Source organism: Phyllosticta citribraziliensis (genome assembly GCF_038025025.1).
Source record: "Phyllosticta citribraziliensis strain CPC 17464 chromosome Unknown J3D65scaffold_3, whole genome shotgun sequence".
NCBI lineage: Eukaryota > Fungi > Ascomycota > Dothideomycetes > Botryosphaeriales > Phyllostictaceae > Phyllosticta > Phyllosticta citribraziliensis.
In genome coordinates, this window is record NW_027117340.1 from 84,890 (window position 1) to 109,591 (window position 24,702).

General features: G+C 57.2%; 10 protein-coding genes and 1 non-coding gene across 11 annotated transcripts; 5 read left to right on the forward strand and 6 right to left on the reverse strand.

Annotated features, from left to right (window-relative positions):
• Positions 1–118: 118 nt before the first annotated feature.
• On the forward strand, positions 119–672 carry J3D65DRAFT_665253 (Prefoldin; the record flags this gene model as incomplete). Its single annotated transcript, XM_066802827.1, has 5 exons — positions 119–179; positions 223–293; positions 341–465; positions 511–571; positions 616–672. The coding sequence occupies 5 exons, from the start codon at positions 119–121 to the stop codon at positions 670–672; spliced, it is 375 nt and encodes a 124-aa protein (XP_066657409.1).
• Positions 673–1,027: 355 nt separating this feature from the next.
• On the forward strand, positions 1,028–1,884 carry J3D65DRAFT_665254 (uncharacterized protein; the record flags this gene model as incomplete). Its single annotated transcript, XM_066802828.1, has 2 exons — positions 1,028–1,282; positions 1,387–1,884. The coding sequence occupies 2 exons, from the start codon at positions 1,028–1,030 to the stop codon at positions 1,882–1,884; spliced, it is 753 nt and encodes a 250-aa protein (XP_066657410.1).
• Positions 1,885–1,913: 29 nt separating this feature from the next.
• Positions 1,914–5,204, reverse strand: J3D65DRAFT_665255 (putative NRPS-like enzyme; the record flags this gene model as incomplete). Its single annotated transcript, XM_066802829.1, has 3 exons — positions 1,914–3,894; positions 3,943–4,089; positions 4,132–5,204. 3 exons carry the CDS (start codon positions 5,202–5,204, stop codon positions 1,914–1,916), a joined length of 3,201 nt encoding a protein of 1,066 aa, XP_066657411.1.
• Positions 5,205–8,988: 3,784 nt separating this feature from the next.
• J3D65DRAFT_236358 (uncharacterized protein) lies at positions 8,989–10,959 on the forward strand. The gene is made up of 5 exons (XM_066794715.1): positions 8,989–9,252; positions 9,298–9,341; positions 9,388–9,600; positions 9,654–10,110; positions 10,155–10,959. The coding sequence occupies exons 1-5, from the start codon at positions 9,170–9,172 to the stop codon at positions 10,945–10,947; spliced, it is 1,590 nt and encodes a 529-aa protein (XP_066657412.1). The 5' UTR covers positions 8,989–9,169; the 3' UTR covers positions 10,948–10,959.
• Positions 10,960–12,587: 1,628 nt separating this feature from the next.
• On the reverse strand, positions 12,588–12,677 carry J3D65DRAFT_t44. Its single transcript has one exon. It is a non-coding gene; the product is annotated as a tRNA-Thr (tRNA).
• Positions 12,678–13,602: 925 nt separating this feature from the next.
• Positions 13,603–14,125, reverse strand: J3D65DRAFT_548940 (GRIM-19 protein; the record flags this gene model as incomplete). Its single annotated transcript, XM_066796928.1, has 3 exons — positions 13,603–13,663; positions 13,716–13,868; positions 13,968–14,125. The coding sequence occupies 3 exons, from the start codon at positions 14,123–14,125 to the stop codon at positions 13,603–13,605; spliced, it is 372 nt and encodes a 123-aa protein (XP_066657413.1).
• Positions 14,126–14,358: 233 nt separating this feature from the next.
• J3D65DRAFT_615476 (tRNA m(1)G methyltransferase domain-containing protein) lies at positions 14,359–15,957 on the forward strand. The gene has a single exon (XM_066799333.1). It carries the CDS (start codon positions 14,375–14,377, stop codon positions 15,665–15,667), a length of 1,293 nt encoding a protein of 430 aa, XP_066657414.1. The 5' UTR covers positions 14,359–14,374; the 3' UTR covers positions 15,668–15,957.
• Positions 15,958–16,563: 606 nt separating this feature from the next.
• J3D65DRAFT_644480 (uncharacterized protein) lies at positions 16,564–17,507 on the reverse strand (the record flags this gene model as incomplete). The annotated part of the gene is made up of 2 exons (XM_066802153.1): positions 16,564–16,708; positions 16,768–17,507. 2 exons carry the CDS (start codon positions 17,505–17,507, stop codon positions 16,564–16,566), a joined length of 885 nt encoding a protein of 294 aa, XP_066657415.1.
• A 465-nt stretch (positions 17,508–17,972) lies between these two features.
• J3D65DRAFT_237192 (thermophilic desulfurizing enzyme family protein) lies at positions 17,973–19,959 on the reverse strand. Its single transcript, XM_066794718.1, has 3 exons — positions 19,454–19,959; positions 18,721–19,194; positions 17,973–18,629 (listed from the first exon to the last, which is right to left on the reverse strand). The coding sequence occupies exons 1-3, from the start codon at positions 19,774–19,776 to the stop codon at positions 18,107–18,109; spliced, it is 1,320 nt and encodes a 439-aa protein (XP_066657416.1). The 5' UTR covers positions 19,777–19,959; the 3' UTR covers positions 17,973–18,106.
• Positions 19,857–21,410, reverse strand: J3D65DRAFT_237310 (S-adenosyl-L-methionine-dependent methyltransferase). Its single transcript, XM_066794719.1, has 2 exons — positions 20,855–21,410; positions 19,857–20,806 (listed from the first exon to the last, which is right to left on the reverse strand). The coding sequence occupies exons 1-2, from the start codon at positions 21,136–21,138 to the stop codon at positions 20,143–20,145; spliced, it is 948 nt and encodes a 315-aa protein (XP_066657417.1). The 5' UTR covers positions 21,139–21,410; the 3' UTR covers positions 19,857–20,142.
• Positions 21,411–22,114: 704 nt separating this feature from the next.
• J3D65DRAFT_236909 (Carboxylesterase) lies at positions 22,115–24,349 on the forward strand. Its single transcript, XM_066794717.1, has 6 exons — positions 22,115–22,516; positions 22,566–22,707; positions 22,759–22,896; positions 22,943–22,967; positions 23,011–23,077; positions 23,121–24,349. Exons 1-6 carry the CDS (start codon positions 22,349–22,351, stop codon positions 24,282–24,284), a joined length of 1,704 nt encoding a protein of 567 aa, XP_066657418.1. The 5' UTR covers positions 22,115–22,348; the 3' UTR covers positions 24,285–24,349.
• Positions 24,350–24,702: the final 353 nt, after the last annotated feature.

Below are 24,702 nucleotides of genomic sequence, written 5' to 3' on the forward strand. Positions count from 1 at the left end.
GGACGGTCGAGGTGCGCCAAGCGGTCCGCCCAATGGCGCCTTCCACCCCGCCAAATCACCCGCCAACCTTCGTCGCGCAACTTTCTCCTCTACCATTCCATAATCACCCATCACCGCCATGGCAGAGCAGCAGAAGCAGCTGCAAGATCTCACCGACGAGTTCTCCACGCTCCAGACTGGTACGTTTGCCCACTGCTCAAAAGACGCTCCTAACGCTAGCAGAGCTCCAAACAATCGTCGACGGCCGCCAGAAGCTCGAATCGCAGCAGCAAGAGAACCAGGGCGTGCAAGCCGTGAGTCAATACCACCAGGGCATGGACGGCATCTTACATTCTACTAGGAGCTCGACAAGATTCCCAGCGACGCCAATGTTTACAAGCTCGTCGGACCGGTGTTGCTAAAGCAGGACAAGGGGGAGGCGGAAATGGCCGTCAAGGGCCGGTTGGAGTTTATTGAAAAGGAAATGTGCGTACTCCGGACCCTTCTACGGCCTAGACTAAGACTTCCCAGCAAGCGCATCGAAAAGCAGATTGGCGAAGTTCAGGAGAGGAGCGAAAGGAAAAAGATGGATGTTAGTCTTCCATCCCAATCCCGAGGCCCATCTGACGACTGCAGATAATCACCCTTCAGACACAAATGCAACAGCTGGCTCAGCCGCAGGCAGCTTCGTGAGTCGAATCGGCCACTCTGCAATCACCAAGACCGCCGAGTAGCAATACCGAAACAGATCACTATAAGTGTGCGACCGTGGTCACCGAGGTAGGGACAGGCATCGCTTGTCTCTTAGCCGCAGCCAAGCTCAAGACTCTCGTGTCTTTGCGCAGAGCCCTTGGCATGATCCCTGGATCATTCCCGCAACTTGTCTAGTTCGGGTACTTCCTTCCATTCGTCTGCTAGATTTCATCATCCCGAGGTTTCACTATTCATCTACTGAAAACTGGTCTATAGGCGTCATTTCTCAGGGTGGGCGCAATGAAGTGCGACTATATATTCATGTCTTTTTCATCTCACATTCATCATCGTCATCATGGAAGAGAAGAAGCCCGTCAAGCGCGTCGTGCCAATGGAGGTGCTGGTCTTGGGTGTTTCCAGGACTGGCACCTCCTCGACCCGAGAAGCACTCAAAATCTTGGGTTTCCGAGACGTGTACGACTACGACTACATGACATGGCACTGGGGGCACGCGGAATTGTGGAGCAAGGCGATGCGGGCCAAGTGGGAAGGTGGACCTCCAATGACTGAAGACGACTGGAACACGCTTTTGGGACGCTGTCGGGCGATAGTGGATAATCCAGGTAATTTGTTTGGCAAAGAATTGGCCGAGCAGTACCCCAACGCCAAAGCAAGTCTCACGATTAAATTGGGGTGCCGTGCTGACCAAATCAGATTGTCCTCAACGTCCGCGACAATGCAGACGTGTGGTGGAAGTCGTTCAGCGCGACCATCTACCGCAATGTCTCGCAACACTACAGGAACCCGTCCCTCCTCACGCGCTATATACACCACGTCAATCCGATGCCCGAGTGGCACAAGTGGGACGATTTGAACAGACTCATGGTCAAATACGGTGCAACTCAAGGCAAACACTACTACGACGAGCACAACGAACGCGTCAAGAGAGAGGTCCCCAACGACCGGTTGCTTGTGTGGAATGTCAAGCAGGGTTGGGGACCACTATGCAAGCATCTGGAGCGCGACATTCCGGACCAAGACTTTCCCCACGTTTACGAAACCAAGGACTACCAAGATAAAGCTCAATACGTCTGGCGGTTGCTTTACTGGATGGCGTTTTGGTACACGTTTTGGACTGGCTTGTTCTTTTGTGGCGTGGGAGTGATTCTCTACTGGCTGGCCGGGCTTTTCAGACGGACCATTGGCGTGTAAAAGACTCTAGCTAATTGACTGTAGAACAACTATTTCCAACCCTCCTGAACAAAGTATTCGATCATCTTTTGCACGAGCCCCTTGTCCGTTGCCTGCAGCTTAGCCATGGTGGGCGACCACTCCCTCACCCGCTCCGTCGCCCACTCCACCTCTAATTCCTTCTTCTCGCCGTTCATCTGCTGCTCCCAGAACGCAAGCAACTTGATGGACGGATTCTTGGCCGGATCCTTCTCCGACTGCCGCAGCCGCTCCAGCCACTCGACCATGGACACCGTCTCAAACTTCAGCCCGCACTCGCGCAGCATGGGCAGCAAGTCGCGCGTCCAATGGATCTTGTGCGGGTTATTAACGTTGTAGACGGCGGCGGGGGCCTCCTCTTCTAACACGCCGACCTCGACGAAAGCGCGCGCGACATCGTCGACCGGCAGCCAGCGCACGGCGTCGTCCAGCGCAGGCAGTGCACCCAGCGTCATCGCCGTGCGAAGCATCAGCGGCACCGCCTCGCTCGTGTTCCACACGCCCTCCTGCATGTCGCCAACTATCTGGCCCACGCGCAGCACGCGCGACCGCAGACTCGAAACTTGCGCCGCCGCGCGCATGCACACGTGCTCCGTCACCAGCTTGGACTGCCCGTAGCCCATGTTCAGAGCGGCGGCCGTGCTGGGCGGCAGCGCCTCGTCGACGCGCAGCGGGCCGGTCGCCTGCTGTTGCATGGCGGCCAGGTTGCCCACGACGCTGACGCTGCTGGCGAAGGTGAAGCGCGCGGCTCGCGCGCTGCGGGAGGCAATCTCTAGCAGCCGCCGCACGCCCGCGACGTTTTCGGCTTCGAATGAACGCAGCGCGACGGTGAAATTGACGGCCCAGCCCACGGCCAGCACGTGGCTGACGTGCTGCTCGATCTGCTCGCGCGTGTCCGCGTCGAGCCCGAGGTCGTCGCGCGAGAGGTCCGAGGAGAGCGGCGCGAGTTTGGCGCGCGACGCGTCCGACAGCTTGAGGTGGCGCGTCTGGAACGACTCGTCGAGGCGTTTGGAGGCGTGCTCGGCGTCGTGCGCGCGGACGAGGCAGTAGACGCGCGTGACGGATGGCAGGGCGGCGAGCTGCGCGGCGATGTGGGCGCCGAGGGAGCCCGTGGCGCCTGTGAGCAGGACGACGTGCCCCTTTTCGGAGGTGTTGGTCTGCGAGGGCGGCGGCAGCGGCGTCGAGTAGCGCTCGATCATGGCCTCCATCTCTGCAATCTTCTCGGCAGGTATGCCGGCCACGATCTCCGTCGTAGACGAGGCAGCGGTGCGCAGCGAAAAGAGGTGCTGGGCCAGCGCCGCGATGCTCGGGTAGTCGAAGACGACGTTCAGGCCCAGCTGCTGGCCGCCAATATCGAGGTTCTTGGTGAGGGCCGTCCGCAGCCTGGCCGTCTGCAGCGAGTCCATGCCGAGGGCGAAGAAGTCGGCGTCGTCGCTCAACTCGTTCTTGTCCGTCAAGGCCGCGACCTGCTTGCGGACGAAGTCTCGCAGTTCGGGCTCCGACAGTGCCAGCGTCCCTGTTGCCGCTTCGTCGTACATGGCATCGATCTCGGCCGCAAACTGCCTGTAGAACGGCTGCCGGATGACGGTCCCCTTGTCCGTGCAGCGGCACTGCGTCTCCGCCGGCAGAATGAGCACCATGTCGCGGTCGATCTTGGCGTACGCCGGCAGCGCGTCGTGCGCGGGCTTAATCACCTTGAAGACGTCGTCGAGGATCTCGTCGCGAGACTTGTTATCTGCGGCCTTCGTCAGGACCACGGCGAGGCCCAGGCGATCGCGGCCGGCGCCAAACATGAGGGCGTGCTCGACGAAGCGGCTCTGGCGCGCGTGGCCCTCGACTTGCAGCGGATTGGCCTTTTCCGAGTTGACGAGCGTCAGCGTGTCGTCGATGCGGCAGTAGTACTTCCAGGCGTTGGGGATGCTGGGGTGCGGCACGAAGCAGTCTTTGGTGTTGTAGTGACCGTCGGGGCGGTTGGTGAGCATTTTGGATTTCCTGCGTCGTCAGTCGAGCAAGCAGCAAGGGTCTCTCTGGGTGGCTCACCATCCATCTAGAACAACCAACTCGTACAAGCCCTCCTCACGCGCTTCGAAGCGCAGGTACGGCACCGCGTCCACCGCTGGGCGCAGGTAGTTCCACACCTTGTCCTCTGGCGGCCGCTGCGAAGACATGATCATGCCCGTCTCGGTCCTGCCAACGTCAGTTCAGCCGTGGAAGATGTTGGTTACTCACGCTCCATAGTACGCCATCAGATTGACGTCTTCGGCCACGAGTCTATCACCCAATGCATCTGGGCACGGCGATCCGCCGAACGTGACCATTGAAAACTTCTTCAGACACTGGATGCCCTCTTCCGTCTCGGCCAGTAGGTTGAGCGCATACGGCACGCCAAACAAGATCCTCAAATCATTGTTCTTGATGATGTCGATCAAGCCCTGTCGAGTTATGGGAAGCTCCGCATTGTACTGGTACACTTTGCACTTGTTGAAGATGCCGCGGAAAGTGCACGATTTGCCATGGACGTGGAAGAGCGGGCCGAGGATGAGTGCTGTCACACTCAACCCAATAGCGTAGTGGTGCATGCAAGCAGTGTGGGTCAAGGGAACTGCCTTGGGCAGACTGGTCGACCCGCTCGAGTGGATGATCCACACGGCCTGGTTCCTCAACGTCTCCGGATCCAAATGCGGCGTCAGATTCGTGTCGATGGCAGCTTCCGCCTCGCTGATGGGTTTCTCGTAGTCGGCACGCGTAGCCATGGGGAGCACTTGCAAGCCTGGCCACTCCTTCGACAGCGCGCTCGCCATGTCACCAAAGTTGGCGTCAACAACCATGTGCTGCGCCCCCGTGTTCTTGATCAACGACGAGTGCGCCTCTTGCACGATGCGGGTCGACATGAGCAGGCACGTGTGGCCCAGCTTGGTCAGCGCCAGCATCGTCACAAAGTAGTCGAACGTCGACACACCCAGCATTCCGACAACGGTGGGCTCTTCTGACGCGCTGCGCCGCGGTGGCAGGACCTCCGCAAACTTCTTGGCAATCCGGTACGCGTACACATCGAGCTGTCGGAAAGTGTAGTGCGTGTAGGTCGTGCCAGTCCAGGGGTACGCGAAGACAGAAAAGTCGGGATCGCTCTTTGCTCTGGCCCGGATCAACTCATCAACGGTGCGCGGGCTGTCCTCTGATAGCAAGATTTTGCCAAAAGAACTCCCAAATTGCGACTGTTGCTGTCCTTTTGGGACGATTTCCGCGGCCGAAGCCGTGAGGGTTGGCTTGGCGGGGATAGATGGTGTGATTGTTGACAACATTTTTCTTGCTGATTTAGACGTACTCGACGCATAGATGGTGTGATTGTTGACAACATTTTTCTTGCTGATTTAGACGTACTCGACGCATGTAGTTTGACTATATATACCCCGCCGTACAGTGCTTTTAGTTTTAGCAGCTATAGGCCGTTGCCGTCTAAGCGATCTGCTTTGCTTAGCATGCGTTACTGCATGTGACATGGAACTCGGAGTTTATCGTTGACATCATTTGTTTCGTGCGAGAGCGGAAAGCGGATGTGCGTCCATTCCGCCGTAGCAGCCGACTTGGGAGAAAAGAGCTGAACCAAGCTGATGCAAAATGGGCTATTACTCATCAAAGCGGAAACTTTTAAGAGTGGGGAGGAATGACCCTATCACACCTCCCAATCGAGCAAGGAGGCGACGAGGCGCGAGTTAGTTGATTCAGGACTCTGGAGTACGAGACATGCTCGGGAGTTGAGTTGAAGGCTTGCCGAACGGAGAGAAGCGGCGGTCAGAAATCCAGTCGAGGTGCCGCTTCGTCTGCATTAACTTTGTAGTAGCTCGAAACTAGTCTGCGGGGTGTGAGCGCCACAGCCATGCCGCGGGTGAAGTGTGCTCGGCGTCTGTTTTGGGTCGGGGCGGAAAAGGACGTGTCGGCAGGATTATTATCCGCCTCTCTCCAACTTTGATAGCTGACCGTGAGATTTGTCTCTACTCTTGCATAAGATAGTTCTTGAAGTTTAAGAAGAGGATTTCCGTCGTCGAGAGTACGTTTTCCAAAGTAGACAGTAAATACTGACCTACGGTTGCCATGGCATCTCGTCTCAAGTTTGTTGGCTTTGAATTCGTCCAGGTTCTCGCTTTATCGGCAGTCTTCTCCGTCGTTCATAGCTTTCTCTCAAACATCGTCTCTCTTCATGGGAACAAGCTTGATGTAAGTTTCCGCTTTCCTGATACCGCTGGAGGTCCTTTCCCGCTCACCGATACGACGTATCATACGGAATCAGTCTCGGATCCATCCCGTACTCGGGATGTCTCAAGGCGGAGAAACGCGAATGAGAGTAGCTCGTTGCTTGGTATACTCCGCACCAGCAAGCAGACGGAAGAGATAAGAGAATTCACATTGTACCCTTTCCTGGCGACAGAAGCTTCCCAGAGCTTGTCTTGGTGGCCCTTTCAGTCGCGGACCGTCTCTCTTCAAGCGCGGTATCGCTGTTGGCACGAGTCGCGCACCAGTCTTGAGACGTCAGTCTTGTTCTGATTTGAGAAACACCACATGGGCGGTAGTCACAACTAGGGCGTGCAGTCAATCTGTCCCGTCATCTCGGCGTTGACGGGCTGCCTCCGTTTCTTGTTGGTGGTTTGCTGCGCAACTAGACAGACGCAGTCCGGATGCAGGGTGCCGCTTTACCGCTGCCGCTGCCATGCCGCCGCCATGCCGCTGCCGAGTTCCGTAGTTGCCAGTAGCGCGGGCACTTATTTGAGCGGTAGCGTGGTGATGGAGAGAATGAGTTCAGCCAGCTGACAAGACCGTCCTCTTTGGCTTCTTGCACAGCCTGAAAATGGTACCGGTGCAACGCCGTTGAAGCGCTTCTATGGTCGGGTTGTGTCAGTGTTGATGGACTAAAATCAAACATCGGACCTTTTCATGTCTTCGCTGCTCGTGTGGGAAATTTGGGTAACAACATGTGTCGGCTTGAACGCAACAAGCGTCATAATTTGCAGCACTCATCTGACGTTGAGACGTGTTGACTCTTCGCTGTTAAGCGCATGTACAAAAACGAGAACCAAGCAGAGAAGGACAGAAGCGAAATTAACGGCAAAGTCATGAAGACGCGTACCAAGACTGGGAGTTGAAGAGAGCTTGACCCAAGATTTGCCATGTCAGGCTTACCAATCTCCCAAATTGACCGTAAATTGGAATGGTCCAGTGCGTTCACGTGCACCCGGGACACCGCCAGCGCATTTGGAATAATTGAAAGCTCGACGAAGCAGGTGCAATCATCGATTGAAGAGGGAGAGTTGCAAGTAGCTCAGAAGGAACTGACGATCAGGAGAATCGTCTGGGGTTAGGATGTGAGATCAGCTGCGGCTCATATGTTGTGGAGCTGCTGTCTTGTGGTTGACTGCCACGTGGAGATGGCGTCGATGCATAGGCAGCTCGAGCGCCGGATGACGATGGACCGTCCACATGTTTTCATAGAAGCTTCCGCGAGTCGAACACCCACAAGGTTTGGTAGGGAGTGCAGGGACACCACGTGGTAGAGCAACGGACCGCACCGCAATCATAGATTCGATATAGACTTTGGAAAAGTGCCGAGCGGCACTCGAGTTTGTCGACTTGGGAGCATTCATGAGGATGCCCTGAAGGTTAGATGGACATCCGGGGAACCGAGGCGCTTGGGACGCGCTATACGAAGCCGGTACCCATTTTGGGCTTGTCTCTCGACGGACATGTAGAGCTGGCGAGGTCCGGCGGCGGTGCTGCGCTGGCCATCGTCATGTAGTTGCAGCCCGACCGGACACCGATTCTATTGCAATAGAGAGCTTGTCGAAGAAACACCATGGTGTCTCTTGTCTCACCGTGCACTTGTCCTACTCATGACATTGCCACAAGACGTAGCCGCCCACACGACGGCAGAGATGAAAAGATTGGCCACGTGGGACATGACGCTCGGGCGGTGTGCACGTTCGTCGAGTAGATTTGCGTACTCTGTCAAACACGACGTTGAGTTGATGCCATTGGCTGTTTTTCGACAAAATATATTTTTGATGGTGTACCTGCGTCAAGCAGTCATCTCAGTCGCGTGGCGCCATGGTTCCCCATGTGTGCTCTCGCTGATCTGCGCAACGAGGTTCCATCCTCTCGGGGTGACGAATTTTATGCTTTGGCGGTGGGAGCTGGTCAAGGCGGATTGACTGGATTGGGGCCGGAGCTCGGATTGATACGAGGTGAATGATAGCGAAGCTGGTGTGCGGCACAGTTTGTCGAGATTCAAGAGCGACGATTCCAGCGTCTGAGGGTCCCTCGGTCCCAAGCTGGAGCTGGTCGCTGGGCGCCTCGGATCTTCCGGCTGGCGCTTTCAGGGCTGGAGTTGTACACGAGACCCTGGGGAGCCGGCCGTAGGGGTCGAGGGAAAAAGACCGACTGACGAGTCAGGGTCAATGGGCAATGGCAAGCACTGACCGGAGTCTGCGTAAGGCTTCGATGATCCCTGGCGCGGCGCTGGGTCTTGGGGCCGAGTTGTGAGCGGAGGAGAGGAGTTGACGTCAAAAGATTTTCCCACGCAACGGCCACGACTTCCCGTCTTCAACCTCTGCTCCTCACGATGTTCAGCTCTTCGGACGCACGACCAGGCCCACCAACTCGCATGGGGAAGGCCCTGGGGTCCATCACATCTCTCCGCTTCATCACTGGACGCCCGCCAACCTCTGTCAAATCACGCACGCAGGGCCTCCCGTATCGGGAGACTGGACGCTTCCATGTCCGCCACCATTCGATCTAGCCACGCCTGTTTGGGAATATACTTTGCAATTCTTGTCCTCTCCACCACGAATGTCGAATGCTCCCAACACCACTCGGTACATGTCGAGTGCTTGCGCGTACGGACCTCTTGGCCCCATGCCTAACCGAAGCCATGATGGACAGATCCCCCATTGCTAGGGCTCTTCGCCTCAATCTGGTCAAAGTCACGTCTCCACATGTTCAACGACCGAGCGTCCGTTCTATTGGGCTTCGTTTGCTGAGCACCCCTGCTTCCATCCTGGAGATGCTGCCATTGGCGTTGCCTTTTAGACGGCGGTGCTCTCTCTTTCTCCTTTCGTGCGCCGTCTCCGTTGCCTCTCTTCCCTTCCGAGTAACTCTTTTCCGCTCCAATCCTTGTCTCCACATCTCTTCCACAGATTGACAGCTAGGCTAGAACTAGGCCCATCATAAAGCCCCGGCACGCCGCTGCCGCTTTGCTGTTCTGCACCGTACCGACAAAATGGGCTGGGATGCGGAGCACCAGGTGCTGGTCGAAGGCAGCATTGAATGGGCGGTTGCTTTGATCTTCTTTGTGGGCAGACTGTACGGATTTTGCTTCTTTTGATGGACGTTTCTGACGAGTTCCAGGTGGTCCCGGGTCATCACCACCGGTAGTTTCAAGCGGTTTATGTGTAAGTTCCCGACTGCTCCCAACACACGCCCGCTAATTCGAGAAAGCGGATGACTATGTCATGATTGTCACCTTTGCCTGGTACACCGCCCTGTTAGTCCTCTTGAAGATTACCGCTCAGCACGGGAGCAACCTCGTGCCGGACAGCGAAGTCGCTCGCCTGCTGGCGGACCCTCGAGAAGTCAAAGATCGCATCTTTGGCTCCAAACTCACCATTGTCGTCGAGCAATGCATGTTACATACGCAATGGGGAAGCAAAGGTACTACATCGTTCCCTTTTTTTTTTTTTTTTGCCAATGCTAACCTCCTGTAGCCAGTCTGCTCATCCTCTACCACCGCATGACCCGAGGTCTCCGTGAAAACATCTACACCAAAATCATCGCAGGCTACATTCTCTTTTCCTACCTCTTCATCCAAGTCACCTTCTTCGCCGCCTGGTGCCGACCATTCAGCCAATACTGGGCTTTTCCAGCCAAGAATCCGCAATGCAGTAGCTACGGAAATTACCTTATCACTATCTTAGTCTTCAACGTCACTTCGGACCTGCTGCTCGTGGCCATACCGATCCCGCTCATTTGGCGGGCTAGCATGAAGAGGGGCAAAAAGGCCATGCTGTACGCAGTGTTTAGCCTTGGAGTCTTCAACATCATTGCCGCCGTGCTCAACAAGGTCTACAATTGGATACTGCCAGGGGTCCCGGTGTACATTATATGGTACGTCAGGGAAAGCAGTACGTGCATCTACGTCGCAAACGCGACATGCTGCTGGCCGTAAGTAATCCACTCACCTGCCCCTACCCTGCTGACAGGGACAGACTCTTCCGCCGCTGTCTGACCCTCCTTGGCTGCTCTCACTACTGGACCACGTCTCACGCCTCGACGCCGCACGCGCGCAAGCCCGACCCAAACCTCGACATCGCCGACCCCAACGTCCCGCGCTCCACGCGCATGCCGCCGCACGTCCGCTCCAGCGCCGGCGGCTCGCACGCCTCGACGCGCCTCTCGCGCACCATGCGCTCCTTCAAGGACAAGACGCTGCACAACCTGGCCTCCATATCGACGGCCAGTCCCTCGGAGGAACGCATCTACGGCATCGACGACGGCGGCGAGAACGGCGGCCGCAGCGGCAGCGGTAGTCGTAACTCGGACCGCTATGGCGGCGGCGACCGCCCCGTGCCGCTCGAGATATGGCGACACGTCGAGTACGAGATTGACCCGGGGGCGTCGGGGATGACTACGACGGCGACGACCACGACCACGACGACGAGTGTGTCTGCAGGCCCGACGACGGCGCCGCAGCAGGGCATCGGCATGGCGGTGACCAGCGGCGACGAAGAGGCCGTCGTGGGACTCGATCTCAAGGAGGCGCCGTACTACAAGGAGCCACCGCTGTACCTGGGCGACATGGGCGGGTGGTCGGAGACGTGGGTCGAGACTTCGGCGGCGCCGGCAGCCACGAGCAAGGCGCAGAGCAAAAAGAAGGGCGGCGTCGGCAGCGAGCGGGATCAACCGTCCCAGGGGACTAGCAGAAACGACTCCAAGGGCAGCAGCTCCGTGTCGACGTGGTTGAGTCGCAGCCGCAGTCGCAGTCGATCGGGGAGTGGATGAGATGCGTGGCGATATGGAGGGAGGCTAAAAGCGCTGCTGTTTTTGATGATGGGCATGAGATGAGACACGATACCCCGGGATTGCATTGCATGGCATATACATAGATTTAGAGGTAGACAGCGATGTGCATGAAGCATTTGTTTGGTTTGATTCTGCACTACCAGCGCATCGCTGGCAGGAGTCTTCACGACCTAGGGGCGGCATGGACGCAGTTTGATGCACTTGAAGCAGAGCACTTCTGGTTGGTATTCCCTCGTCGACTCTGTAGCAAGAGTCAGTCTCACAACAAAGAGTTCTGAAAGCCACTTACCGTACCCGCTCACTTCACAAGCCTAACCCTCACACCTCCCCTCACACCCAAGAGCTCCCCGCCACCATCTCTCCCATAGTGATCCAAAAACGACACCTCGCCTCGCCTACATGCTTTACTTTCTTCTTGCTTTTTCTCCCCGTGCAGTACAGTAAGTGCCCCGTGTACACTCCCTTTCCCCTCTCGTGCGTACTGCTGTGCCGCGCCGCCGCAGTTCCTTCTCATCTCATTTCCTCTCATCTCCTCTTATCTTGATCTGATCCGAACTGGTTGGCTGGCGACCGGAGATAAAGAGGGGCGTGTACGGATAGGTACGCAATTGGATGTGCATATGGCAGAGGTATAAGCGGGCGCATCCGCATAGGGCTGGTGGGAGGTGCCGGAGCAGTTGTGGAGATCTCCATGGGTCATGCGTCTGCTGTACCTTTTGCTCTTTTGGCTTGCCCGAGTTCCGCGTGTGCGGCTACAAGCAAATGCTCGCAGGCATCGGAGAGAAGCGACCTTGTGGGCATAGCTGTAGGATTGAACACAGTCCCCAAAGCATGGCCGTAGTGGTGGATGAGTGCTCCTCGGACATGGCTGTAATGACGGACGACAGCTCTCCGGCGTCAGTGGTAGTGCCGCGTTGCTTGGAGGTCTCGTTTCTTGGACATCCACTGTGCCTCCGCGCCGACGCACCGCCATCACCACGGCCATGCAAAAGAAGCACGCATGAAGAAGCAGACACACCAAGCGCAGAACGCACGCAAGGAATCAGCCACCAACTAATCCCCAAATCAGTGCAGATGCCAGTAGCACGAACATCCCCGCGATACGAGGCCAAACAATGCGAAGTGATGCATGCAAGCGACATGACAGACGCGTGGAAGAACGCCACCGCTTACACCCCTGCCAGGCTGAAGGGGACCCGGGTCCAGTCTGCGGCAAAGCGAGGTGAGCGCAGAGAAGCCGAGGGGTCAGGAGTAATCGAAGGATGGATGATGGACGCGCGCGTGCTGCGTGCGTGGAAAATTCCATGTCACGATCCTTCCATGCAGGGGACGGTGGTGGTGGCGTCGGCCAGGGGGGCGAGTATCCGATGCGGTTTCCAGCGTTTGTTGCACTCCGATTGGAGCGGTTTCGCCGGACGGTTGTTTGGGGGCTGGCGACGTCGGCGGGCTGATCTGCGTGGTGCGTAATTTGTTCTGCTTGGGTTGGAATGTTGGCTATCTGTCTACTCGATGGTTCTGTGGTAAAAATAGAGAGCTGTTCCAAACTCATCCAGAGAATAGCGAAGAGGGGGCAACAAAGGAGTTATTTCAGGATAGCGACCTATTCAGGGGCAAAAGGTTGCTCCCACTCAGATTTGAACTGAGGACCTCGGCATGCCTGATGATTATCAAATACTAGTGCCGCGCTCTACCAACTGAGCCATAGGAGCTTTATCACCCGAATCCAGAGTTTTCTCAGCCTGCTAGACCGGAATGGTGCGAGATTGGTGGCAAACTTTGATTATAACTAACATGATTGTGGCACAGTGGGTGGTCACTCTGCTCGCATCAGCGCAGTGGACTGACCCGGCGACAGAGTCCTACTCCCAATGCCTAAGCGAACCGAAGAAGTAAAACTTTTGCGTTCGAGATGGCCACAACTCCAACTGAAAGAGTGGAGCGAGATTGGATGTGGCGTAGTGGGTCTATTTGGAATCCCGGAATTCTTGTAAATAGCAATCCTTCCGACAGAAGTCGGGCATCGAGACGCGCTGATGAAGCGAGAGAAGCGAAGATGGCCCAGTCCAGAAGACAAGACGAGCACTGAGCCGCTTGTGCTCAGAGTAAGGTCGTTACCTAGATGACTACCCACGGAAGTAGTCAAAGAAGCTTGGTCGGCGGTGGATAAGGCGTTGGATCCTTCCCGGACTGTTTGGAGGATGGAGCATCCTGAGCGAGATTCCTAGCGGAAATAGGAATCCTTAAACAGATGCAAATGCGATATGATCGAGTGCCTTGCAAGTGTCCAGATTGGATCATTCGCTAGTTGTCATCTCACCCCCAAATGCGGTGAAGAAGGCGTCGTCCCGAGTCTCTATGAGTGTCGGGGCGATTGCATATTGAAGCTCCCGGCGCTTGTGTAGGTGTAGCGGTCAGTCGCGGCCATTGATTAATTATTGAACGTAGAGCCATGCAATTCGGAGGCAAACCAAAAATCTAATTGTAAAGCACAATGTGGACGCCAGACGGTCGATCTGTTTTGATTTCTCGTTGACTCGTCTCGTCTCGCGACGGCGGATCTTGCCTCGCAGGCTTGTGTCAAGTCGACATACACTCGGCGCCCAAATCCGCTCCGTACACCACCCAAAGTCACGTCTATTTCTCCCAGGCAGGATGAACGGTGTTCGGGGTCGCCGCAAACGTCGGCTGGATGAAGCTGCGGCCACAGGATTAGCACCTCGTTCGAAATGCCCCGGCGGGAAACGTACCGGTCAGTGTGGTAGACCTTGATTTCCTTGCCCAACAGCTCCTTCTCGCGCGCCTTCTCCGCGTAGTACCGCCTCACCATGTCGCGGTCGGCCTCGGCCTGCAGCACCGGCATCAGGTGGATGCGGGCCCACATCTTCTCGCGGGCAAGCTCACTGTACGAGAGCATCAGCAATAACACAGACACAAGTCACCATGCCGTCGAGTCTCATTGCTTGTCCAAACCTCTCCACAGTCAAGCCATAGAACCTTACTTTTTCTCCCGGATTCCGCGACCCATCTGATACCATCCGTAGCCCATGGCGACGCCGACGGCGAGCAGGTACCAGCGAGTAGCAAACGGGCGGGCGGGTATGTTGCGCTTGTATTGGACCTGCTCGTAGCCGCCCTTGGGAGGCAAGTCCTGAGGCATTGTGCCGGTAGGAGGGGGAGATTGAGGTGGATGAACGAGCGGCTTCGTCGCCTGGGGAGAGCTGCGGTGGATGATGTGGAGAGAAGATGGACGTGGGGATGTCCGTGGGCTGATTGCGAGCGCTGTGACAGGTCGGTGGATGGGGGTTCCTGGAGACCGGGGTGCGGAGGACCGCGGTTCAGCCGGCGGGCTTCATCTTTTTTCGAAGGAGCTCCACCTTGGACTTTCCTCCACCAACATCCACCAACGATGGCCGACGACGAGAGACCCAGCAAGATTCAAAAGAGGGAGCATGACTCTCCGGAAGGCGAGGCTTCATTCGCTCCCTCTGAGCAGCCTCAACCCAGCAGCGAAGCTCAACCCGAGATGGACGTCGACGCGGACGAAGCCAACGACGGCACCACCGCGGACCCCTCCAAGCCGGGCCCACCGCCGGGCATGACCAAATCAGCATGGAAGAAGCTCCGGCGGCAACAAGAGTGGGAAGCAGGGCGCGAACAGCGCAAAGTGGTGCGGCGCGAAAAGGCCAAGGCGCGCAAGCAGCGGAAGCGCGACGAATACGCAGCAGCGCGCGCCAATGGCGAGGCAGACGATGCAGAAGGCTCGGCGCCGCCGCGGCTGCATCCTCACAAGAAGGAGCGGCAGGCGCTGGAGAAGGCGCGCAACCAGCGCGCTACGCAGGTCCCCGTGACCATTGTCTTTGACTGCAGCTTTGACGACCTCATGATGGACAAGGAGCTCAAGTCGCTGGGGCAGCAGATAACGCGCGCTTACTCGGACAATCGCAGCGCGCGGTACCGCGCACACCTGGCCGTGTCGAGTTTTGGCGGGAAGCTAAAGGAGCGGTTCGACGGCGTCTTGGGCGGACACTACAAGGCATGGAAGGGGTTCCGCGTGTGCGAGGAAGACTATGTGGAAGTGGGGGAGCAAGCAAAACAATGGATGGCAGATCCAAAAACGGGCGGAAAGGTGGAGGGCGCGCTGAAGGGGACGACCGAGGACGGCGGCGAGAAGCCAGCAGCAGATGAGGACGCACCACAAGCAGACCACGACGCCCTCGCACCCCAAGGCGAAACCATCTACCTCTCCTCTGAAGGCACCGAAACCCTCCACACGCTCAAACCGCACCACACATACATCATCGGCGGGCTCGTCGACAAGAACCGCTACAAGGGTCTCTGCCACAAGCGTGCGACGGAGCGCGGCATCAAGACGGCCAAGCTGCCCATTGGCGAGTTTCTGCAGATGAACAGTCGCGCCGTGCTCGCCACCAACCACGTCAACGAGATCATGCTGCGCTGGCTCGAGTGCGGCGACTGGGGCGAGGCGTTCATGCAGGTCATTCCTAAGCGCAAGGGCGGCCAGTTGCGGAGTACCGGCGAGGAGGACGACGCGGAGGCAGAGCCCGATGCTGGTGAGGAGGCGAAGGAGAAGGACGGGCCCGCGCTGCAGGAGACGGGCGATGCTGGTGAGGAAGCGAAGGGGGGCGAGGAGGGCGATCTCGCTGCGTCTGAGCCTGCGAAACATGTCGAAGCAGCATAGGTCGGCAGGGCTGAACCTTTCCAATCATATCCGTCATCCAGCCAGCCAGCCGGTCGGTCAGACCTTTCGCAACAGACATTACCGAAACCATCAACGACGCAGTCACAATGACAAAGCAGCATTGGCTATCCAACGAGATGTTACCCTGTCACAGTAGACAAAGCGCTAAGCGGACAAGTGCGAAGAGCTTCTGTTGCCATCATAAGTAAGATAGATATGTCATCTTAGCTACCATACATAGATAGCCAGGCGTCGAGGCCGTAAGCTCGACGGCAAGCAAAGTAAACGCAACTGGATAAGACGAGGAAAAGTGCAAACCTGACCTGTTTGTCCCTCGCGACCCGGACCCCTACAAAAAGATCAAAACGCCAGTCCTAATGCCATGCCCACCCCGAGCGCCACGGCGTGCACGACTTGCATGCGTGCCTCAAAAGCGCCACCACAGAAGAAGGAGAAGGGGACGAAAAGGTTGCAAAAAAAAAGGGGGGGAAATAAGAAGGAAAAGAAAAAGTTGAATGGAAAAGTCGGACGGAGAAAGGGACATGGAAGAAGGGGTATGACAACAGAACCAAAAGAAGTGGGAGATGGAGAAAATCACGTACGGCTGTCTGCCCTGCCCGTCTGTGTTGCGCCCGCTGCCAGTTTGTCCTTGCTTGTTGCCTTTTTGCGGCGTGCGTGTGCCCTTCGAATGATCAAACAGACTAAACGCCTAGATATGCTGTGCCAACTGCGCTTGCGCCGTTCAGATATGTGTGATAGGAGGGTACGGTAGGACGCTTCCGTCATGACTATCGCTGGCTAAACGAACAAAAGAGGAAGGAGGAAAATCTCCGAATGAGATGGTTAGAAAAGAAGAAGAAGAGAAGATAATTGTGGGGGTTGTGAGATGTCGATTATTAGATGCCAATGTACCACAGCTCGACGCCCAGGACGTCGAACTTGCTGCCCTCGTCGCTGAGCGGCTCGTTGCCAAACGTCGGACAAGAGTCGGAGACGCCGTTTTCGAGGTTGTCGTCGAGCCAGAGGCCGTAGTGGCCGTCACTACACGCGTCGAGTCAGCACTTTCAATCCCTGTTACGTCATAGGGGACTGCTGCTTACCCTCCTCCTATGCTCAAAAAGCCCTGCTCGCAGAAAATCATGTAGTCGTTGACGCCGCTGTACGGAAACGCCTTGAAGCGTATGCGCTCGGGGGTGCTGGTGCCGCTGCCGTCCAGACTGCCCGGCCCGCTGCCGTTGAGGTGTTGTTTGGGCTGGACGACGCTCGTCATGCGGACCGCGTTTGTCGTGTCGGCGCTGGGCGGCGGGGGCAGGCTGGCCAGGGTCGGCAGCGAGGGCAAGACGTGCGCGCGCCAGAGGAAGCACTCGCCCGTCCCGTAGAAGTGTGGTGATGGGTGCGGCGGGTCTGACAGGTACGCGCCGAAGACGCCGCCGCCGCCGTCGCGCACCACCAGCACGTAGCCGCCCCGTTTGCCCCGCAGCTCGGACACGGATTGGTATAGCGTTGATAGGCTGACGCCGTCTTGTTCGAGCGAGTATACTAGCCGCCAGTCTTCGACGAGCTGGAGCCGTGGTGGGATGAGCAGCCGGATTTCCTCGGCGAGCTGGCGCGAGAGCAGGCGGCTGCGTTCGCGTGTCGTGTCACTCCAGCCAGACAGCGAGAGCGGGGTCAAGGGCGGTGGCTGAAAGGGCGAGATGTTGCGGCGTGGCGGGGTGTAGAGGCCGGGGATGGTCGAGGTGTTGGGCTGGAGGCCGCCGTTGGTGTTGTGGCCGCGGGGCGCGGTTGGGTCGGTGCTGATGCGCCGGAGGAGGCCTGTCACGGTCTTGGAGACGGGGTACATGAAGAACGAGGCGGCGGAGAAGACGTCGGGAGGGTGGAAGGGGAGGGGCAGGGCGGAGGTTGAGCTGGCCGGGGTCAATTCGGCGGGAGATGTCGAGGCGTGTGCAAGGTGGTCTCGGTCGTATTCGTCGTCGTCGTCGTCTCCAAAGTCAATGAGGTTTTCGGATTCGTCGAGTGGAGGAGGGTGGTGGTGGTGGTCCGGCCTGGGCTTGGTGGAGAGGTTGCCAGTGGAGATGTCTAAATCTGGTTCTGTGGCCGAGGACGCCATGGTGTGAGTGTGCGGTGATCGCTGACTTGCAGAGCAGTTGGTGCGGAGTACGAGTACTGATGATTGATTGAAGCAGAAGAAGCAATTACAACTGAACGGTGCGTGGCGGGGCTGGAAATGCGTGGTGAGCTTGCGAGGAGGTGTTGTGCTCGCAGGCAGTTTCACGGCCGCCAAGCAGAGCCACTCCCGTCTCCCGTCGTCCGCTCATAGGGCTGCCTTGAACTCTGTCGTGTGCTATTTTGGTCCACTCTGCATCACCTTACTATCAGACTCAATTTCTCAACTATGCCCACTACATTCAAAATCAAGCCGCTTCATTCCAATCACTCAAATTAGGTATACCACGTCGGCACCGGCACCTCGCCCAACAGCGCAAACCTCCCCAGCTCGCGGTTCTTGTGCGCGACCGGATCGTGCACCGTGTGCGTCCTCAAGTCTCTCCAGAACCGATCCAAGCCCACCTTGCGGCTCGTCGCCTTGCTTCCCGTCACCTCGAAGATGCCGCTCGTCACTCTGAGGCCCGTATCAGTGGAAACGACCTTCACGGCTGCCACCGTCTCGGCAAACTCGCCACGCTCCCGCGGCGTCAGCTCCCCACGATTGTTCTTGGTATAGTTGTACTGCTCGTACAGCTGCGTGGCGGCGGCATTGGCGCGGTCGGCGAGAGCGGCGGCCGCTGCCAGGTGCGCGTGGAAGTTGCCGTAGCGCTCGAGGATATAAAACTCGTCCAAGGCCGACTCCTTTGGGTCGGAACTGAACGGCCACGGACGCGTGTGCTGGCGCGTGTACGCCGCTGCGGTCGACAGAGCGCCCTGCGCAATGCCAATGTAAAAGTTGGAAAATACGAGCTGGATTCTGTGGCGGAGGCAGTCTTAGCACCGTTCTGCTCATCTAGAATGGGGCTGATTTTCGACGCGTGCAAGAGAGCAACATGGGAGAGACTAACGAGGGAAGCAACAGGGACACGTATGGAATGTCCGACACTTCAGGGATCGGCCGCTTGGTCTGGGGGTTCCAGCCCAGCGCGTCGGTCCACGGGCTGACGACGTTTTCAATCTTGACGCTGCCAGACTCGGTGAGACGCATGCCAATGTTGTCCCAGTTGTGCGCAAACTGGATGCCTGGCTGGTTGGTTGCGACGACGGTGAAGATGTGGTCTTTGGTGCCCTCGAGCACGCCCTCGAGGACCGTCAGGTCCGACACGACACCGCCAGTGTTGAAGTTCTTGAATCCATTCCAGATCAGGGTGTCGCCGTCGGATTTGACGGTCAAGTCGCTGTCTCGCGGGTTGACGGCGCCGCCTAGGAAGAGATTGTTGGAAATGATGAATTCGTGCAAGGCTTCCGCTTGCTCTGGAGTCCCGACGACATTGACCGTGGCCGACCAGTAAAGCGAGTAGCCATAAATCATCCCGACGTTCCTGTGACGGTAAGCAGACGTTGTTTGATCAAGGCTTGGTCGCGAAAGTTGTGGCATCAGGGGCAGTCTGGGAACACCATACGCCTCAACAGGCATCTGACAGGAGCATTCATGTCACTCTGGACCAGAGTACGTGCTCGGGAGCATCCAGGAGCCTGAGAGAGAAATGACAGGGGGCATTGGAACCCTGATTCGCAAATCCCTCAGGATTTTGTATGCCACAACTCTTCTTACCAAGCCTTGGAAGGGGGAAGACTTACCCATCTCCTTGAGCAACCTCTCGGATGAGCCTGTAGCCAACGTGCCACGGTTTTCCGCCTCCACCGTAGCGCTTTGGACCGAGCACTTTGAGCAGGCCCGAGTGTTTGAGCAGAGCGACCTCTGCACGAGGCGACCTCCCCTCCTGTTCGCGCTGAGCAGCGTCTTGCTTCAGCACCTCCTTGACTTCAGAGGCACGAGCAAGCCACTCGTCGTCCGTGTCAGGCAGCTTGGCCCACAGCTCGCGATACTTTTCGTAGACGGCGGGGTCAGAAGCAGGAAAGTGGCCATTGGCCGAGCCATTGGAGTGTCCGTTTGAAGCCATTGTGGTGGGAGCAAGATTGGAGAGGCATTGAACAGCGGCAGACGTCTATTTACCTCGTCGCGGACCCTGCATGGCTAGCGAGCAGCTCGCAATCTGAGCGGGTTATGGTGCTGCAAAGCCAACAACGACGCCATGCCTCGACTTCCGCCATTCGATCGGCAGCGTGCCGTTATCGAGAAGTGGAGAGATGTGCCCCTCTGCGGAGCTTGAGCCAAAGTCAAAAGCGAGTGCTGGTAGGTTGTTGTGTCGTGATTGTCGACGGTGTCCCGCGTTGCGACATGACGCAATTCTCGGCCGGCTTTGCTCATCCATGCCCGTCAGGTCGACACGTGAGAGGCGCGGTTGATGTTGACATGCATTCTCTGTCTAATCCGTTGGCCGTCTGGCAAACGTCACGAACATGTCGTGATATGCGTGGATCTTGGGATCCTTTATATTCTCCCTCAGCTGGTCGATAAAGGCCCTCGCCTTTGCAACCTCCCACCCGAGCGCCCTCGTCGCCAGCGCCAACGTCCAGTCCTCCGACCCGTGCAGCAAATGCAGCCTGCTCCACCGTCCAATCTCTTTCAACTTCGGATCCGCCGGCCACTGCCCGTTGGGCCACACGTACTCGACCTGCTTGACGTCCTTGAAGCCGGCCTCGCCCATCCAGTCCTTCATGCGGTAGATGACGTCGCCGGGCTTGCCAGTGACGGCGCAGGCCCGCGCGCTCAGAGACGCCATGCTCGCCATGGCGCTGCCGGCGGGGATGCTGTCGTCGGGAGACTTGAATTCGTGGGACATTTCGACGTGCTCAATGTAACCACCGGGCTTGAGACAGCGCAGAGCGCGCGCATAGAGCGTTGGCCATGAAGCGATGCACCCAAACAGGCTGCGGATGTGGATGAAGTCGAAGCTGTTGGGCGCGTAGGTCCACTCGTCGCTGGCGTCGTCGAGCTCGAAGCGGCAGTTGGTGGGCACGCATGTCGGCTGAGTGGGCGACAGGTCGGTGCCAATGACTTGTGCGGTTGGATTGCGCTCGGCGAATTCACTGGATGGTGAGCAAAATGCAGTGCATGAGAAATTGATGGAGACATACATTGCCCACAGTCCCGTCCCGCATCCAATGTCCAGCACTCTGGATGCTCTCCTCGGAAGGGGCGCGAGGTGCAGTTTGTCGTCCAGCGTCTTCAACCACAAGTGGTGCGCAAGGTCGAGGTGCTCCTGGGCCTTTTCGTCGTTGGGTCCCCAGTACGAGCCGTCCTTGTAGGCGTGGTAGCGACGGCCATTCTCAAACCTGTAGTTGCAAGCGCTCGACGCGATGCTCGTCGTGTCGCTCGCGCCGTCGTCGACGTTGGAGGTCGCCATGGATGGCAATGTCATGGTGCGGCCCGCCTCGACCGTTAAGAAGCGGAGGCCGTCTGCCTGCGGCCATCGCACAGCGAGCCATGGCCCAAGTCCCTGGGAATAGAAAAGGTCGCTTTATTGAAGCGGCCAGGGTGGCGGAGCGCCGTCGTCGCCCAGCTGGTCGAATAAGCCGTGCGCGTCGCACTGCAGGGCGAAGAGTGGGAGGACATCATGCCATTCGCACAGCGCGCCTGCTCCGCTTGTTGGCCCCGCCTGCCCTGGACAACAACCGCACTGCAAACCTCGACCTGGACGCTGCTTCCTTTTTGTTGTTGCTCGCTCATCACCCGAGATCCATCCATCTCGCGACTGACATGACCTCTTCTCGGCCTCTGCATTCTTCGCACGACGCTGGGTGTTTTCGCCGTTCTTCCACCAATGCCCGTCGTCACCTTCTCTGTTGGTATAGAAAGAGCTGGGAACCATCGGGCGCTTCAAGGAACCATTCCTCAACCCACGGAACCAGGACTGGCCTGTTGGACCACTGCAAGGCCTTGAAACACCATGCTGCTTTCCAGCGTTAGGGCTTCGCCATCAAACGACACACCGCCGTGACGTCTGCGTAGCGAAAACAAAACGAACCTACCATCAACAGTGAGGCGGATTCGTGCAAGTCACGTGAAGGGACAGCTCCCGTCCAGAGACACAAATTTCCTTGGTCCCTGACGAGGCTGCAAATCACCGTCGTCTCTGGCAAAATCCCAAAAACAAGGCTCATGGCAAATTGGCCGTCAAAGCTCCCACGACTTACTGCGGGAGTACCTGAGCCAACATGGTCAGGGATGGAAGCAAAATCACCGTCCAAATTTAGCACCCTCTCGTCACCACATCTGTATGGCAGAGCGTGCTAAGACAATTTCCTCTTTGACTTTTGCACATCATGGCTCCTCATACCGGTGGCGCCACAGCTCCACAGCGAGCCGCTCCATCATGTCTTCTGTTGTTGCTCACAACAGGTCCAACACACTGCAGTCAATCTCGTAAACCACAGCCGGGACAAACCTTGTCCACATCGACAAACTAAAACAACCGTTGTCGATTGGCCACAGCCACCAATGTTGAACATGTGGCTGTGAAATGGACACATACACTGCCATTGCTGGCGAGTGAAAATGGTCGCTAGACGCCGACATCATCTACCGTTAAAGTCGCTCCTTTTTGCTTTTTTGCATCAAAGACGTCCACTATGCCTCTCTTTGCGTTCTTGTCTCTTGTGCACCTCTTATCCGCCACAGCAGTACTAGCCGCAACGCCTCCGCCGGGCATATCTTTCCCCCGAGAGGCAGACGCCTTGCCCATCCTCAACCTACCATACGCCTCTTACCGCGCCAAGTCGTACAACAAGGACAAAGATGTGCGTTTGTGCGTTTCGTTGAATGCTACTGTTGCTCACACACTTCCAGTACTACCGTTTTGCCAATGTCAGGTTTGCCGCTGCGCCGACCGAATCCTTGCGATGGCAGAAACCGCAGCCGCCACCCAAGGAATCGACGTTGCAAGATGGAAGCGTGGGGTCACAGTGCCATCAGGCGCAGACTAGCAACTGTACTTTGTACCTATCCGGTGATTGAGGGATGTTGATGCTGACTTGAGTAGTTCTCTCGTGGTACTTTGAAAACAACCAGCCAGCTTCAGAAGATTGTCTCTTTCTCGACGTCTGGGTGCCGGGAAAGGCTGCCAGGGGAGAGGTCAAAGACTTGCCTGTCTTGGATTTCATCTACGCGGGCGGTTATGGTACGTTGACCCGTCCCCTCTTACTTCCCATACTCACGTGCTTTAGTCTTCGGATCCAAGGATTGGTTCTTGTAAGTCTGATTATTGAGTCTGAGATGCCACTAACTCCAAAAGATATGACACCGGGTTGTGGCTCGAAAATTCAGACAACAATTTGATATACGTCGCTGGCAACCACCGAGTAAGTGATGATTTTTCAGCAAGAGTTGATACTGACCTTCTAGCTTGGGGCTTTTGGCTTCTTGGCCGGACCAACCGTTGAAAAAGAAGCCACCTCCAATTTGGGCTTGCACGATCAGCGAGCAGTTTTGCAGTGGATTCAAGATTACATTTATCTGGTCGGCGGTGACAAGAACAGGGTCACTCTTTGGGGACTCTCGTCAGGAGGAAGCTCCATCATGCACCACGTCATCGCCGAAGGCGGCAAACTCAACCCCCTTTTCCAGCGAGCCGTACTGCACAGTCCGGCCTTCTTACCCATCTACGACCAGACCACCATGGAAACTTCATTCCAAAACTTTGCAGACAAGGTTCAGTGCCGAGGAAAAGGCATCGAGTGCCTCCGCAAAGTCCCTGTGGATGCTCTCCAAAAAGCCAACCAGGACACTGTCCTAAACGCGCCGGTCGGCCAGTTTGGATTCGGCCCAGCCATCGACAATACCTTCATCCGCGACCTTCCACTCAACGAGCTGCGCAAGGGCAACTTTGCGCGCGGCATCCCGCTGCTAATGTCGCACCACAAAAACGAAGGCCTCACATTTGCGTCGAGCGTCAAATCGGACAAGGACTTTGACAATCTCGTCGCCTCGAACTTTCCCAATATCACGGCATCCGGCAAGGACCAGCTCAATGCGCTTTACCCAGACAAGCCCGGGCAATCCGCCTTCCGCCGCACCGCGCACTTCGTCGCGCACTACGCCGTCAACTGCAACGTGCGCGCCATGGCAGCGGCGTACACGCAAAACGGCGGCTCAGTGCACGTCTACCGTCTCTCCGCCCTGCCCGCTGTGCACGGGCTGGACACGTTCTTCAACTGGCTGCGGCCGGGTATCTCGGTACACAAAAAGCTCGACTTCAACGCCGTGCTGCACCTGGACGAGAAGCCTGCGCTCTCAATTGATATTGACATCAACTTTGACAACCCGCTGCATCGCGGCATCGCGAGCAAGGTCCAAAGCCTCATTGCGAGCTTCGCGCGCGATGCGGATCCAAACCGCTGGCGGCATAAGGGCATGAAGGAAGTGCCGCCCACCGAGGTCAAGGACGACGGCCTGCAGGTGCTTGACCTGGGGTACGAAGACGAGACGGTGGAGCTGGATGATCTGGCGCCGAAGAAGGAGTGCGACTTTTGGGCTGGCGACGTGTGGACGGGGCGAGTGCCGGCGTAAACTCTTACCTGCACGCCCTATTCCATTGTAAGTACATGTCAGTATACAGACGGATAGGTAAGGATCGTACATATACGAGCGCAATAGCAACCTTGAACCTTTACAGCAATCTTGTACACAGCGCGGCGGCCTATAGGACGCGGTCTTTAGTAATACCTACCCGCTCAACGCCCTTGGGGTAAAGCATGTCACTATTTCTTCTAGAACGAGCATCCGGACGCCGCCTACTCGTCCTTCCTTTTACCCTCCGCCGATCGCAACTCTGCTCTCGTCCATCCTGCATCGTCGGGGCTGGCGCGGGAAACACGTTTCCGCCGCAACTTCGCGTCGAGGACGACGTGCCTCGCAAAGGTATGTTGCATTCGCCTGGCTGCGACTCACGCAAACGAGTGGGCAGGTTTGCTGAAACAACGGTACG

Coding starts and splice junctions, on each gene's coding strand:
- J3D65DRAFT_615476 (XM_066799333.1), top strand. CDS start 14,375: ATGGCCGACGACGAGAGACCCAGCAAGATTCAAAAGAGGGAGCATGAC.
- J3D65DRAFT_236358 (XM_066794715.1), top strand. CDS start 9,170: ATGGGCTGGGATGCGGAGCACCAGGTGCTGGTCGAAGGCAGCATTGAA. Junction 9,253..9,297: donor ATCTTCTTTGTGGGCAGACT/GTACGGATTTTG, acceptor GACGAGTTCCAG/GTGGTCCCGGGTCATCACCA. Junction 10,111..10,154: donor AACGCGACATGCTGCTGGCC/GTAAGTAATCCA, acceptor TGACAGGGACAG/ACTCTTCCGCCGCTGTCTGA.
- J3D65DRAFT_237192 (XM_066794718.1), bottom strand. CDS start 19,776: ATGGCTTCAAACGGACACTCCAATGGCTCGGCCAATGGCCACTTTCCT. Junction 19,195..19,453: donor GAGGTTGCTCAAGGAGATGG/GTAAGTCTTCCC, acceptor TTACCGTCACAG/GAACGTCGGGATGATTTATG. Junction 18,630..18,720: donor GTGTCCCTGTTGCTTCCCTC/GTTAGTCTCTCC, acceptor CCTCCGCCACAG/AATCCAGCTCGTATTTTCCA.
- J3D65DRAFT_236909 (XM_066794717.1), top strand. CDS start 22,349: ATGCCTCTCTTTGCGTTCTTGTCTCTTGTGCACCTCTTATCCGCCACA. Junction 22,968..23,010: donor GGATCCAAGGATTGGTTCTT/GTAAGTCTGATT, acceptor TAACTCCAAAAG/ATATGACACCGGGTTGTGGC. Junction 23,078..23,120: donor ACGTCGCTGGCAACCACCGA/GTAAGTGATGAT, acceptor CTGACCTTCTAG/CTTGGGGCTTTTGGCTTCTT.
- J3D65DRAFT_237310 (XM_066794719.1), bottom strand. CDS start 21,138: ATGACATTGCCATCCATGGCGACCTCCAACGTCGACGACGGCGCGAGC. Junction 20,807..20,854: donor GGGACGGGACTGTGGGCAAT/GTATGTCTCCAT, acceptor CTCACCATCCAG/TGAATTCGCCGAGCGCAATC.